Raw genomic sequence first — 15,394 nt, 5'->3', positions numbered from 1 at the left:
ACGGATGGCTTGAAAGTAGATGTTGCCAAAATGGTGAGGCGAACAAAAGCAAATTGGAGTGAAGCTGCTGTTTCCTACAGTGATCTGGTGCAAACTGCCAAACAAGTGGAGCAAGATATCGAACTCCAAATAAGATCAGTACAGATGAACCATCTGCCCACACCTGCTAACCAACAGCACAAGTGGGACTGCAGTGCACAGTGATATTGGTCTGGGCCATGACCACAAGGTAATAAAATGACATGTCAACTCTGTGGTAAGAAAGGACAAAGTGCAAAAAAGTGTTGGCATAAACAGCCTCAACAACAACGCTTCCAACCACAGCCTCAACCGCAAGTTCCATTCCCTACCCCTCAAAGAATGGGGCACTTTGATCAGATAGGGCAGGTTCAAAGTACAACTTTGGACGCAGTGGACATTTGGCACACGTTGTATGATAGTTTGGTCAATTATTGTGTGAAATTAACCCAAGCAGTTCCCAGCAGGTTTCTGCTGCTTGGGAGTGGTCCATCGGAAGGAGGACACACCCTGGTTCCTGGCAAGTGGGTCCTGGTCAAAAAACCACACAAGGAACTACTGGGAGGTCAGTGGGAAGGCCCTTAGCAAGTACTGGTGATCACCAATTTGGTAGTCAAGGTAGAAGGTAAAAGTGGACGCATGCCAGCCACGGCAAGTGGACTAAAGTGGCGCCAGACGAAGACAAGTGCTGCGGTTAATGTGCTAGTAACTAGTGCCTAAGCTGCTGGGCTACAGTGAGCAAATCACTAACCAGCCAGAAGGCTTCAAGCAAGTTGACAACTACAAGACATCATGAAGTCTGTTCTAATATTAGTTGTAGTTGTATTTTTAGTCATCATGCTCATTCTATAGGTCTTATCATAATTTACATCTTTATTACTTGTGTAAAGACGACCATTAGCAGAATTATTCAAACTCATGCAAGTGCATCCACTGATCTGCCGAACCGTGACAGAAAGCTGCAAATGCTTTGAAGGCCATATGTATATTCTTGTACATATTTCGTCTTTTCTGCCTCTGAATTTTCAGATGTAATAATTCTAAGTGGGTGATTTAGAATCAAAGGGTAGATTGTTGGAAGTAGTTTTTTTAAGTAGTTTTTTAACACGTATCGTGTTTAATACACCTCAAGTGGCTGCACAAGGAACGGCCAATACTAGCTTATTGGTTTGTCCATCAGGTGAATACGTGGTTTCTCATTGGTTGGTTTTGTCACAAGTATCTAATAGGTTTCCTGGTTGGACTATTGTTAGAACATAGAACATAGAACAATTACAGCACAATTCAGGCCCTTCGGCCCACAAAGTTGTGCCGAACATGTCCCTACCCTAGAAATTACTAGGCTTACCCATAGCCCTCTATTTTACTCAGTTCCATATACCGATCTAACAGTCTCTTGAAAGACCCTATCATATCAGCCTCCACCACAGTTTCTGGCAGCCCATTCCACGCACAAAAGGAGTATCTCTGAGCTCAGGTATAAAAGGTGTTGTTTTTGTTACTCACTTTCTTGCCTCTCTCTTGCTCTCTTCCCCCCCCCCCCCCCCCCCCCCCCCCGGCGTTAGCTCATCTTTAGTTCTTTTTGTATCGGCTCATCTCCTAGTAGTAAAGCTAGTGCCATGTGCTCTGTGACTGTTTCTTTGTTTTCAACTTTTCCAATAAAACTTTGTGAAGTACCAAGTTGTTTTCAACTCATTCCTGGAATCCTGAAAGAACCTGTGGATTCGAAAATAACCGGATCTGACACGGTGTACCTCTGCCCCAAATCCCTCTCCTCTTCCACAGCCCACAGTCTACTTCATTCACAGTGTAAACGTTACTGGTTTAACTTTAAGTAAGGTTTAGAATTCCTTTGTACATATAGTTCTATTCTTTGCCATTATATTTGGTCTTCTAAAGAGAGCTATAATTTGTATTTTTATTTCACACTAGCCTCTCTAGCCTCATGACCATTGAGGACATCCACAAGAGGCGATGTCTCAGGAAGGCAACATCCATCATTAAGGAACCTCCCACCTCCCACCCCCCACCATCCAGGCCACACCCTCTTGCTGGCATCAGGCAGGAGGTACAGGAGCCTGAAGACCCACACCTCACGGTTCAACAACAGCTTCGTCCCCACTGCCGTCGGGTTCTTGGACCGACCTGAAGAACCTAATTCTTCCTCAGACTATATTTCCCCTCAAGTTGCACTAATATCATTATGTTTATTTAGTCATGTAAATTGTGTATAATTTATGTTAATATAAGATAATCTTAACTTATGTTTGTCATCTCTGTAATGTACTCTGCTGCAAAAAGCTAGTTGTCATGGCATTTGTACTCTGGGTACGTGTGCCCATGACAATTAACTTGAACTACCTCACTTGGCCCCAGTGTTAATCCCACAGTTGCATTAATCAGCTGTGGCATTCCTTAGGATGGACTGAGCTGGAGACCACCACACCCTGACCCTTCCACAAGGCAGAGTGAGCTGAGAGGGGCCCCCAGGCCTCAGGCAGTGGAATCTGAGCCCCCAGGCTCAGCACTGACCCGACAGCCTCCATCAGTTCACTGTGGACGAAGGCTCCTACTAAAGTTTGACATTTCCCTGATATTCAGAGACATTTAACAAATATACGATGAAATCAAGAAATACACAAAGTTAGTGGTTTACCTTTTTAATGAAGGTCAGTGACCACCCAAGGCCTGAACGTGAAGAGTCTCTGGAGCCCCGGCCCTCTGCCCCCCGGAGTCACAGTCCTCACTGCACTCAGTGGGGATTCCAGCAGCTGAGCAGAAAGCCTGATGTGCTCCCTGCAGATCCATTACTCTAATAAAGCACGATCAACTCATTATCTTTACTTGATTGAGTGGTAATCTCACACTCAATGAAATCTAAGTAACATAGACATCAGGACTGCCCTGCAATTGCCTGGGTTAGTTTTGGCCCCTTTTGTATAAATAGGTACTCTCAGATTCAGGTCGGACAGCACAGCGGTCAGCTGGTGGAGCCGCTGCCTTACAGCACCGGAGACCTGGGTTCAGTCCTGACCTCGGGTGCTACCTGTGTGGAGTTTGCACGTTCTTCCTGTGACCGCATGGGTTTCCCTCGGCTGTTCCGGATCCCTCCCACATTCCAAAAACGTGCAGGCTGGAAGGTTACTTGGCTGCTGTAAATTGCCCCGGAGTGTCGGTGAGTGGTACAATCTGGGGAATGTGGGAGAATAAAAAATGGTATTAGGGTAAATGGTTGATGGTCGGCGTGGACTTGGTGGGCCCGTTTCTGTGCTGTATCTCCGAGTCAGTAAAGCCTGAACTAAAATTTCTCATGCCTGTTATCTCTTCCCTATTGGGATGTTTTAGCTTCCCTTAATTTACCAAAAAATCCAGAAGAATATCACTTCCCTTCCTCTCACCACTTCCAGGATTCACCTCCGAGAGTCAAGAGTCATAGAATTATACAGCACAGAAACCGGCTCTTCAGCCAACCACATTCACACTGACCAATCTGCCCATCGACGTTAATCCCATTTTCCCGCATTATGCCTTGCCTGTTAAAGTTCCTGTCTAAATGGCCATTGATCAGTTATTCTATCAGACTCCACCACCTTATCTGGCAGGGAGTTCAACTACTCTGTGTGTGCGTGTGTGTGTGTGCGTGTGTGTGTGTGTGTATAAAAAAATCTTTCCCCTCAAATCCCCTATAAAGTTCCTTCCTCTCACCATAAACCTATTCCCTGTTTCTGATACCCCAACCGTGGAAAATTTTTCATTACTATCTATCTATTGCCTCCATTAGGTCATCCTGTAGCCTCCTTCACTCCAGCGTAAACAAGCACAGCCTACAGAATCTGAAGCCCTCCAGTCCAGGCATCATCCCGATAAATCTCTTCTGCACTCCCTCCTGCACAGTCACATCCCTTCTCTTGTGTTCTGACCAGAACTGCACACAGTGCAGTCTCACCAGTACTTTGTAAAGTTGCAACATGATATCCCAACTTTTATATTTCATTTTATATTCTGTGGCCTGACTGATGCCATATACCTTCTTCCCTGCCCCATATTAGTTATAAACTCTACCCTACCCTTCACAAGTGGGCATTTTCCTCTCCTCAGGCTTCCCATCCTACTTACACTGACCATCTGTACTCTTCACTATTCCATTTCTGAATTTTTCCCCCTCAGACATGTGTGGTTCCTTTATCCTGCTCTTGACTTGTTTTCTCATTCTCCTACATAATTTTTTTAATGAATTTATTGTTCTCTCAGACCTAGAATCTTTATTGGGCTCCATTTATTCCTGGCTTCCCAAATTTACCAATCGTTTCTTTCCCTGAGGGAACAACCTTATCCTGTACATCTGTAATCTCGTTTTGCTTAAAATCTGAATCGCCAGGTAAACATGGTGTCTACATCAATACAAAATACAAACATTTAAACCAGCAACAGTTTTTGGTTTTCAAAACCACTTTATTGAAGTACGTACAAATAAAATTGAAACGCAACCAGTATCCTTTAGATAGTTGGCTAAAAAATGGCTTTGAAATTCAAATTAAAAACCTGAACATGAGTGATAGGCCCAACTCTACTGTGCCAATGGATAAGTTAGGTACACAAGCATCCCACACAAGCTCTTGGTCAACAAGTCCAAACTGTCTGTTTGTTATAACTTTGCTACTTTTAGACCTTGCTATGCAAATCAACTGCTGTGTTTCTGAGATAACAATAACTACACTTCAAGAAGTACTTTGATGCTGTCATCTGCTGAGGTTATGAAATCTTCTTGCAAACCTTCGCACTAGTTTCTCCTTCCACCTCATCCCAGCTAGCAGTCTCATCATCAGTCCTAATCAATTCTCGGTTCTCAGACTTGGTGCAGGTTTTTTCTTCAGTTGGATCCGTCACTCTCAAGGCCACATTTAGTTGACTTACCTGATGGATTTCACCATAAGCAGATCCAGCGACCCAATCTTCATCCTGTATACAGTTTCAGAACTCCATTCCCTTCTCTCTGTTTAGTCCCTCTCTGCCACAATCAACATGTCGACAATTAAAATCCCCCAGAACATTTCCTTCCTGCAATCTGGAGATTTCTGATACACACTGGCCATTGAAACAAGCCCATTTTATCTTAAAGCTCCAACTATATTGACTTTCTCCTCCCTTGAGTATATCACCCTTTCTACAACTATTATTGTTCTCTGTCTCCTTTCTTATCTCTCTATTCCTCCTAAATATATCTTAAAAAGTTAAATTTTCATTCGGCGCAGTTCAGTTAGGTTTGTATTAATGCTGACTAAATCTAGACCTTTCCTGTACAATTAATGCCTCTTGATTTCCATATTATTACATATTGCAATACATAGATTTGAACTATTTAGAATTTTTAGACACTTTTCCACACTGGCAGCACACTATGGACTGAAACAACAAACAATCTGCTGGAGAAACTCAGCAGGCTGACATCTGTTGAGGCAGGGGGGTGGGCAGGGATTGAATTATCGACGTTTTGGCTAGAAACCCTGTTTCAGGACTGCAGGTTGTTTGTTGGTCCGGATTCCAGCATCTGCAGTTCGTGTCTCTGTGCTATGGGCTGAAACGACCCTCTCTGTAGCACTTGGTTCCATAATTCTATGATAGTTCCATTGGATACCATCCTGATGCTCAGCCATTATTCACTGAACTGGAAATACTTTAGCCCGAGTGTATAAAATGATGAGAGGTATTGATAGGGTAGATAATCTCTTTTCCCCAGGGCTGAACTGGTGACCACAAGAGGACATAGGTTTAAGGTGCTGGGGAGTAGATATAGAGGGATGTCAGGGGTAAGATTTTTACTCAGAGTGGTGAGTGCAGGGAATGGGCTTCCGGCAATGGTGGTGGAGGTGGATACGATAGGGTCTTTCAAGAGACTGTTAGGTCGGTATATAGAGCTGAGCAAAATAGAGGGCTATGGATAAGCCTAGTAATTTCTAGGGTAGGGACATGTTCGGCACAGCTTTGTGGGCCGAAAGGCCTGAATTGTGCTGTAATTGTTCTATGTTCTAAGCCTCACTCCAGGACTAGTGCAAGATGTTGAACTGCAGTCCTGTTTGCTTGCTAGAGGTGCCAAGACACCAGTGTTGAGTGAGGAGTTCTCTGTGTGATGGGCAACTTTCAACCCGAATCATTGCCACCACATTCGCCTCGTGGCTTTTTACTGGATGGTTCATAACCTGTTGCACAACTTCAAATTCATCACCCTTCCACAGCAGTACCACTGACTCCTGAATAACAAAAAAAAACGAACTGGCAACACAGGGGGGCTTTAAAACTTGCAGTATTTTAATTCAAAACTGAAATAAATACAATCACACAGAAAAAAGGCTCCAGAAAAACATATACTCCATCCTTAACTCAAAAATCAAAAAAAGCCAAACTGTAAATACCCTCTGCAGACCACACCAATAAAAGAGCATCAAAAGAAAGTAAACAGAGGAGAAAACACAGGGCTGTTCTTTACAGCAGCAAGTTTGTCAATTGTTACAGAAATTCAACGGGGAAGGCAAAGAGGTGAATGTAGTGACTGGGAGATGGTTTACCCCAAGCAGAGGAGCAAAGGAACATAAACACACACTTCAACATTTAGCACAGAGCAGCAGCAAGGCATAAGGGACATCTATTCCCATTGTCAAGGCACCATTTGTACTCAGAGGGCTTATTCGTTATCACCTCTGTAAAAACCCCACAGGTGTAGGGTGGAAGGGAAGGGCTTGGCTGGGCCAAAAGAAAGCTTAGAAAGTCAGAAGCAGAAATTTGATGAAATGAATGGATAAAAAAATAGAAAATATATCTTCATCATTTAACAGGCGAAATTGAGGTGGACTGTTTGATGGCGAAAATAGTGATATGAACAGGCCTGGGTCAGCATGCAATCCCCTTTACAACAGAGATTTGGGAATGGATGTATTTCAACTTCTGGCAAATAGCAATGGACAACCTTCCTAGACAGACACCAGAGTGTAAAATGACTGTTTGTCTGCAAAGATGGTTCTGTATTAAACAACAGGTGTTGCTACACGTTAATTCATAGCAAATTAGACTAGAGACCTTTTTAATGAAATTGGCTTGCTGGCCAATGAAGGTTGAGCTACAATTGTGTGGGGTACCTCGTGCCTAAAGCACAAACCACTGTTCATATACTGGAAGTTTCTGACTAAATGAAAGATGCTTGTGAAACCGAATGTTGCTGATGTTCTCAAAGTCTCTCACTCTGCCCCCATTGGTTGAAGGATCTGGCCATTGGACCATGGTGCCACTTTGTGGGGACACCCAGACGCTGTTGCATGCACGGCGACCCATTTCTACTGCTGACGAGCTGTCCTTCCTCTGTCCTCTCCCCAAGCCAAGTGCTTCTGTCATTGGGTCTGCAGCCACATTGCAGCCCCTCATTTCCTCTTGCGGTTGTGAATTTTCAGTTCCTCCAGCTCTTTCTCCATCAGGTGTGATTCTGCCGTGGTTTCGGAGAGCTGCAAGAAACAGATTGATCACCCAGATCTCCCCCAGTGTTCCCTGGCCCTGAGAACAAAGTACCCCACCATTTCCCGATTCTAGCAACCCCTGCCTCTGCTGCAGTCTCCTGCTTCTACATAGTGTTAATGGCCTCAGGATCTCCCTCCCCTCACATAGATTACACTCTGGGCCCCTTCCCCTCCCTGACCCTATACCAACTCCACAACACCTCACCATCGCTCCTACCCCACCCCCACTACCTAACTGAAAAGAGATTGCAAGTGAGCAAAACACAGAGGGATCTAGTTGTTCTTGTGCACAAATCGCAAAAGGTTAGCAGGTAGGTGCAATAAGCGGTTAAGAAGGCAAGCAGCAAATTGGCCTTCATTGTAAGAGAGTTGGAATTTAGAAAAAGGGAGATTTTGAACAATTGTACAGGGTTTGGTGATGTCACACCTGGAGTACTGTGCACAGTTTTGGTCTCCTTATTTAAAAGGCATACAGGCATTGGAGGTAATCCAAAAGAGATTGACTAGGGCTAATTCCTGGAATAAGGGGGCTGTCCTGTCACAAGCAGCTAAAGAAATTAGACCTATATTTTCCAAAAAATGTTTTGAGTTTGTAGTCTTTATTGGAACTTGGATCTTAATTTAGATAGGTTGTCAAAGCATGAACTTAAAAGGACCTTCAACACTCAGTGGTATTTGAGTGGCCATCCTTTGTCAGAATAGACTGTACATAGTGTAGCAATTAGCGTGACGCTATTACAGCGCCAGCGACTGGGGTTCAATTCCAGCCGCTGCCTGTAAGGAGTTTGTACGTTCTCCCCGTGTCTGCGTGGGTTTCCTCCCACATTCCAAAAGACGTACAGGTTAGAAGTTGTGGGAATGCTATGTTGGTGCCGTAAGAGTGGCGACACTTGCGGGCTGCCCCCAGCACATTCTCATTAACACAAAAAGATGCATTTCACTGTGCATTTCGATGTACACGTGACTAATAAAGATCTTATCTTGGTTGACCATCTTACAGAGTTGTTCAGTAATTAGAGTGTTCACTGCACTTTTTGTTGCATGTTACAGAACTATGAAAATTAGTGTAGGCATTACACTTTGGAAGTGATTATACGTTATTTAGATTTTGTCATGAGATAAATTTTACATCTTCAGCATACTGACAGGGAAGGTTTAGAGGGATACGGATCAAACACAGGCAAGTGGCACAAGCTTAGATGGGCATCTTGGTCGGCAACGATGAGTTGGGCCGAAGGGCCTGTTTCCATGCTTTCTTCTCTATGACACTTTTTGAATATTCCTTGGAGTTTCTATGAATGAGGGGTGATCCTATTGAGATATACAAGATCCCAAGGGGGCTTTACAGAGTAGATCTCAAGATGTTTCCACTAGTGGAAGAATCTCGAACACGGGGATTTAAAGTTTAAGATCACTTAAAACTGGGGTGTGCAGGAACTTTTTGGGCAGGGTGGCAGATCTCTGGAATTCCTACCCCGGAGGACTGTGGAGGCTGGATCATTGGGTCTATTTAAAGAAAAAGCTGATGAGTTTAAGAAAGATCTTGGGATTGAGGGTTATGGGAACCAGCCGAGAAAAGACAAAGCCTGGAGCACATCTGCCATGATCAGACTGAACGATGGGGCAGGACTGAGGGACTGAGTGGCCTCTTCCTGCTCCTATTTCCTTACGTCCACCCCCACCCTCTCAAGTTGCCTTTCCACTCCCCACCACCCCACCCACACACTTTCCCACCACCCCTCCCACACTCTGCCCCACCCGAACCCCGTGCTCTCCCCCTGCCCCACCCGAACCCCGCGCGCTCCCCCCTGCCCCACCCGAACCCCGCGCGCTCCCCCGCCCCACCCGAACCCCGCGCGCTCCCCCCCGCCCCACCCGAACCCCACGCACTCCCCCCCGCCCCACCCGAACCCCGCACTTTCCCACCCGAACCCCGCACTCTCCCCCTGCCCCACCTCAGCCCCACATTCTTAGCCTTCCCTGCCCCACCCCCATACCCTCCCCCTTCTCCCAACAAATTCAGACTATCACCACTTGACCCATTGCCCCACGGGCACCACCAGCAGGTACTCACCATGTCCAGCAGAATGTCAATTTTCAGCCGCAGAAGATTGTTCTCCTCCTCCAGCTGCTGGTTGCGCTTCCGCAGGCGCTGAACCTCCTTGTGTGGCCCACCATCATGCATAGACTCTAAAGCACAACAATACCATAGGATGGACGCAGGCTCACTGTTAGATACAATAATGATCTGGATGGGAACTAAGAGGAATGTGCAAGTTTGATGATGACATGAAAACTGGTGGTGTTGCTGACAGTGAGAAAGGTGGTCTGAGACCACAGGATGATATTGATCAGTTAACAAGATGGGCAGAGCAATTCAATCCTGAAAAATGTGAGGTGACGCATTTTGGTGGACTACCAAGGCTAGGAAATATGCAGTGAATGGTAGGACCCCAATACAGGGACGTTGGTGTACATATCCGAGGATCCCTGAAGGCAGCAGTGCAGGTAGGTAAGGTGGTTAAGACGACATACAGGATACATGTCTTCGTTAGCCGGGGATACTGGAGCAGGGAGTTCAATGGTACAACTTTTATAAAACATTGGAATAGGCCACAGCTGGAGTACTGTGTACAGTTCTGGTCGCCACACTACAGGGCAGTTGTGATTGCAGGGGAGAGGGTGCAGAGGAGATTCACCAGAACGTGCTGCCAGAGGGGGTGCTGGAAGCAGGTACTCTCACAACATTTAGGAGGTATTTAGCACTCAAAACCCCATGCCGTTGAAGGCCAAGTCCTGGTAAATAGGATTAGTATAGATTGGTGGTTGATAGCCAGCATAGACACAATGGGCTAAAGGACCTGTTTCCATTCTGCAAGGCTATTTACTTTGAGAAAAGCCCTGGCTTATGGAACTGAAGGGACAGATAGGGAGGGGTGACCTGGAGGAGGGAGGGAGAAAAGTAGAAATGAGAGAGTCAGCAAGCATAACCCTGCAAGCTAACACTGCTCCCAACATACTGACCCACCCCATGCTGTCTCCTCATTCTGAGGCAGGGAAGCTGAGGGAGAGGACACCCGAAGGAGGACAAGGTGAAAGGGGTGGTAAACCTCCAGCAGTTGCGTGGCAAAGTGTGATGGAGGTAGACAAGTGAGCCGCAGCATTCCAATGGGAAGAGCCCCAAAGCAGCAACATCAGAAATGAGGGGACACAGATATAAAGTAATTGGTAGAAGAACTAGCAAGAACATGAGGAAAAGTGTTTTCATCCAGAGGGTGGTGGGAACTAGAACTCTGAGCCTTATGCAGGACAGAGGCAGAAACCCTCACAACATTTAAAGAGGTTTTGGAGGTATATTCAAAGCACCATGCCCTGCTGGGCTACAGATCTGGTGCAGGAGGGTGGGATTGAGCTTGGTAACTCTCCTGTTCAACTGACACAGACATGGTGGACTGAATGGCTTCCTTGCATGTTGTAATGTTCTCTAATTCTATTAGTGCTGAAAGAGGAGGGGGAAGGATTTGCCTGAGTTTGACATCAAACCGAGGTATTGGTGCTTTGAGTGGAAGGTGAGGATAAGGGGAATCCCCTGCTGGTTCTGCCTGGTTTTGGGGGGGGGGGGGGGGGGGGGGGGGGAGGAAGAAGGGGTGAGGGGCAGTACAGTGGCACAGCTACAAGAGCTGCTGCCTCACAGCTCCAGCAACTTAGCTCGGGTGCTGTCTGTGTAGTGTTTTTTGCACTTTCTCCCTGTGACTGCATGGGCTTCCCCCAGGTGCTACCATTTCCTCCCACATACCAAAAATGTACAGGTTGCTAAGTTCATTGGGTGTCGTAAATTTCCCCTTGTGTAGTTGGTGGAATCTGAGGGAAGTTGTCTGGAATGTTGGGGGAATAAATGGAATTAGTGTAAAATGGGTGCTTGATGGTTGGACAAGTCTCAGTGGGCTGAAGGATCTGTTTCCATGCATTGTGACTCTAATAGAAATGGAATGGATACAGTGAGGACACATTGAGGGTAAATCCATGACTGAGTAAAAATGAACAAATAAATTAAATTGAATTAAGATCAATTTAATGTTCGTAGGCTGAGTATTGTTGCAATTACTTTAGAATGTATTGTGTTAATGTTTATAAACTAGTTCAACAAACCTGATACCCACTGTCCATTGTCAAACTTCAGGCTCTGTCCTCCAATATTCATCATAGGAGCACCAGGTTCCAGGCCCAGTTCAACCTCCCGGGTCACACGATCCAGCTGTAAAACACAAGTTACACAAGTCACAAGACACTCAAACGGCAGCACAAGCAACACTCAGTTTGTACAGGCATACACAATCTGGATTTGGGCTCCACTCCAGGTAAGGCAAAACTATCAGTCAGCTCCCTCACCCCACACCATCCCCACAGGGGCATTGCTTCAGCCTATGGCTTGGATAAATGGATCGCGGTGCAATCATCAGATCTTCCCATTATCAGTCATTACACCTGGTGATGGAAAGCATTCCCTCCAAACCAAGATACAAGGTGTCTATGTCTTATACGGATCTCATAGATCTATGTTAATGGCACTCTGAATAACAGTACTTTAATAAGATTTCTCAGGAGACAGACAAGGCAGAGCCCCCAAATCGTAGCGTACCGTGTGTAAACTGGAAAGAGAAGCCGACTTTCTGGGCGGTGTTTTCTTCGGACTAAAGACGTTCCCAAACAGAGGCATGGCTCCACTTCAGACCCCGTTACCTGTCAGTGTATAAAGGAGATAATCAGCAAAAGGAAAGCAGAACACAGGGACAGCCACAGGAAAGGCAAGTCAGATCTTCTGCCTCCCCCATGCCGAGAGGTAAAGGTCTAATAGAGAGGACCAAAATCTACAAAGAGTACAGCGAACATCCCAGAATGAATGAGAGTAGAGACAGACATAATACAAATTATTTATAGAAGAGAAACTGGTCAGCTCTACACTGATGTTTATGTTCCATCTAATCCACTAATCAACTGAACTTCCTATTCCTATTTACTTGCACGTTTATCCAACTTCCCCTTAGACAAATACTCCCTGTGGTGGCAAGTTCCACATTCACCAAATTTCCATGGATTCTAGAGTTGTTCCAACATATTAGAAAGTATCAAATAAAACCTCACTATTTAAAAAAAGAGAAAGTAGGGAACTACAGATCAGTTTGCCTGACATCAGTGATAGAGAAAATGTCCTCCACCCCCTCCCCCTCCAAACCCCGTCCTCCTCCAACCCCAACTCCTCCACCCACCCCACCTTCCACCACCTTCTCCCCCGACCCCCACACCCCTCCCCCACCCACCACCCCTTACCTCTTCCCCCACCCACCATTTTTCCTCACCCACCTCATCCCCCACCTCCAATCTCCTCCCCCACCTCCCTCTCCTCGCCCAACCCCCCACCTCCCTCTCCTCCCCCCACCTCCCCCACCCACCTCTCCTCCCCCACCTCCTCACCCACACACACTCCCTCACCTCCTCCCCTAACCACCCCCCACCCATCACCTCCTCCCCACACCCCCACCGACCCAACTCCTCCCCACAGCCCCACCCAACTCCTCCCCATCCAGCCCCACCCCAGCCCCCAACCCCACACAGCTGCGAGTGCTCCCCACCACCTCACCTCACCTCTTCACTACCCCCGTCCCCCACCCCACCACCCCCTACCCTCCCCAGAACTAGTCCTCCCCCCACACCCACTCCCTCACCTCCCCCAACCACCCCCACCTCGTTCCCCCACACCCACTCTCACCCCCAAATCCATCCACCCGCCACACCTCCTGTTCCGGGCCCGACGACACCACCGGTTCTCCTCCCGCCACGGGCTCGAAGACGGGGCTAGGCCGCAGGCGCCCCTTCCGCTGCCGCGTCACACGGACGCGCCCGGTCACCATGGCAACAGTCACTAGCGGAGCACGTGACTACCAAAGCGAGGGAGGAGGGTGAGGAGGGAGGAGGAAGGAGGAGGGTGAGGAGGAGGGAAGAAAGGAGGGAGGGAGGAAAGGAGGGAGGGGGGGAGGGAGGAAAGGAGGGAGGGGGGGAGGGGGGGAGGGGGAAAGGAGGGAGGGGGGAGGGGGGAAAGGAGGGAGGGGGGGAGGGGGGAAAGGAGGGAGGGGGGGAGGGGGGAAAGGAGGGAGGGGGGGAGGGGGGAAGGAGGGAGGGGGGAGGGGGGAAAGGAGGGAGGGGGGGAGGGGGGAAAGGAGGGAGGGGGGGAGGGGGGAAAGGAGGGAGGGGGGGAGGGGGGAAAGGAGGGAGGGGGGGAGGGGGGAAAGGAGGGAGGGGGGGAGGGGGGAAAGGAGGGAGGGGGGGAGGGGGGAAAGGAGGGAGGGGGGGAGGGGGGAAGGAGGGAGGGGGGGAGGGGGGGAAGGAGGGAGGGGGGGAGGGGGGAAGGAGGGAGGGGGAAAGGAGGGAGGGGGAGGGGGGGAAGGAGGGAGGGGGGGAGGGGGGGAAGGAGGGAGGGGGGAGGGGGGAGGGGGGGAGGGGGGAGGGGGGAAGGAGGGAGGGGGGAGGGGGGAAGGAGGGAGGGGGGGAGGGGGGAAGGAGGGAGGGGGGGAGGGGGGAAGGAGGGAGGGGGGGAGGGGGGAGGGGGGAAGGAGGGAGGGGGGGAAGGAGGGAGGGGGGGAGGGGGGAAGGAGGGAGGGGGGGAGGGGGGGAAGGAGGGAGGGGGGGAGGGGGGGAAGGAGGGAGGGGGGGAGGGGGGGAAGGAGGGAGGGGGGAGGGGGGGAAGGAGGGAGGGGGGGAGGGGGGGAAGGAGGGAGGGGGGGAGGGGGGGAAGGAGGGAGGGGGGGAGGGGGGGAATGAGGGAGGGGGGAGGGGGGGAATGAGGGAGGGGGGGAAGGAGGGAGGGGGGGAAGGAGGGAGGGGGGGAAGGAGGGAGGGGGGGAGGGGGGGAGGGGGGAATGAGGGAGGGGGGGAAGGAGGGAGGGGGGGAGGGGGGGAAGGAGGGAGGGGGGAGGGGGGGAAGGAGGGAGGGGGGGAAGGAGGGAGGGGGGGAAGGAGGGAGGGGGGGAGGGGGGGAGGGGGGGAAGGAGGGAGGGGGGGAAGGAGGGAGGGGGGGAGGGGGGGAAGGAGGGAGGGGGGGAGGGGGGGAAGGAGGGAGGGAAGGAGGGAGGGGGGGAGGGAGGGAAGGAGGGAGGGGGGGAAGGAGGGAGGGGGGAGGGGGGAGGGGGGAAAGGAGGGAGGGAGGGGGGAAGGAGGGAGGGGGGGAGGGGGGGAAGGAGGGAGGGGGGGAGGGGGGGAAGGAGGGAGGGGGGGAGGGGGGGAAGGAGGGAGGGGGGAGGGGGGAAAGGAGGGGGGGAGGGGGGGAGGGGGGGAGGGGGGGAGGGAGGGGGGGAGGGGGGAGGGAGAGGGGGAGAGTGGGGGGGAGGGAGAGGGGGAGGGGGGGAGTGAGGGGGAGGGGGGAGGGAGGGGGGGAGGGGGGGAGGGGGGAGGGAGAGGGGGAGGGGGGGAGTGGGGGGGAGGGAGAGGGGGAGGGGGGGAGTGAGGGGGAGGGGGAGGGGGGGAGTGGGGGGGAGGGGGAGGGGGGGAGTGGGGGGGAGGGGGAGGGGGAGGGGGGGGGAGGGGGGAGGGGGAGGGGGAGGGAGGGAGGGGGGGGGGAGGGGGAGGGGGAGGGAGGGAGGGGGGGGGAGGGGGAGTGGGGGGGAGGGGGAGGGGGAGGGGGGGAGGGAGGGGGAGGGGGAGGGGGGGAGGGAGGGGGGGAGAGGGGAGGGGGAGGGAGAGGGAGGGGGAGGGAGGGGGAGGGGGGAGGGAGGGAGGGGGGGAGGGAGGGAGGGAGGGGGGGGAGGAGGGGGGAGGGAGGGAGGGGGGGGAGGAGGGGGGAGGGAGGGAGGGAGGGGGGGGAGGAGGGGGGAGGGAGGGAG

The 15,394-nt window shown here is 50.6% G+C and overlaps 1 protein-coding gene across 2 annotated transcripts; it reads right to left on the bottom strand.

Annotated features, from left to right (window-relative positions):
* Positions 1–6,281: 6,281 nt before the first annotated feature.
* Positions 6,282–13,432, bottom strand: cby1 (chibby homolog 1 (Drosophila)). 2 transcript variants are annotated; one of them, XM_052043433.1, is made up of 5 exons: positions 13,313–13,432; positions 12,160–12,260; positions 11,670–11,775; positions 9,595–9,710; positions 6,282–7,508 (listed from the first exon to the last, which is right to left on the bottom strand). In XM_052043433.1, the coding sequence occupies exons 2-5, from the start codon at positions 12,235–12,237 to the stop codon at positions 7,428–7,430; spliced, it is 381 nt and encodes a 126-aa protein (XP_051899393.1). In that variant the 5' UTR covers positions 12,238–12,260; positions 13,313–13,432; the 3' UTR covers positions 6,282–7,427. The 2 variants fall into 2 exon arrangements, with proteins under 2 accessions (XP_051899393.1, XP_051899392.1); XM_052043432.1 differs by having other exon boundaries at positions 6,283–7,508; positions 13,288–13,390.
* Positions 13,433–15,394: the final 1,962 nt, after the last annotated feature.

This window comes from Pristis pectinata, chromosome 33 (assembly GCF_009764475.1).
Source record: "Pristis pectinata isolate sPriPec2 chromosome 33, sPriPec2.1.pri, whole genome shotgun sequence".
Lineage (NCBI taxonomy): Eukaryota > Metazoa > Chordata > Chondrichthyes > Rhinopristiformes > Pristidae > Pristis > Pristis pectinata.
This window is presented reverse-complemented; position numbering and strand designations above follow the sequence as displayed.

Excerpts from the sequence above, each read along its gene's own strand:
- cby1 (XM_052043433.1), bottom strand. The coding sequence starts at position 12,237 with ATGCCTCTGTTTGGGAACGTCTTTAGTCCGAAGAAAACACCGCCCAGA. Across the intron at positions 9,711-11,669 it reads CAATGGACAGTGGGTATCAG|AGTCTATGCATGATGGTGGG; the intron begins GTTTGTTGAACT and ends GTTGTGCTTTAG. Across the intron at positions 7,509-9,594 it reads TTGACATTCTGCTGGACATG|CTCTCCGAAACCACGGCAGA; the intron begins GTGAGTACCTGC and ends TGTTTCTTGCAG.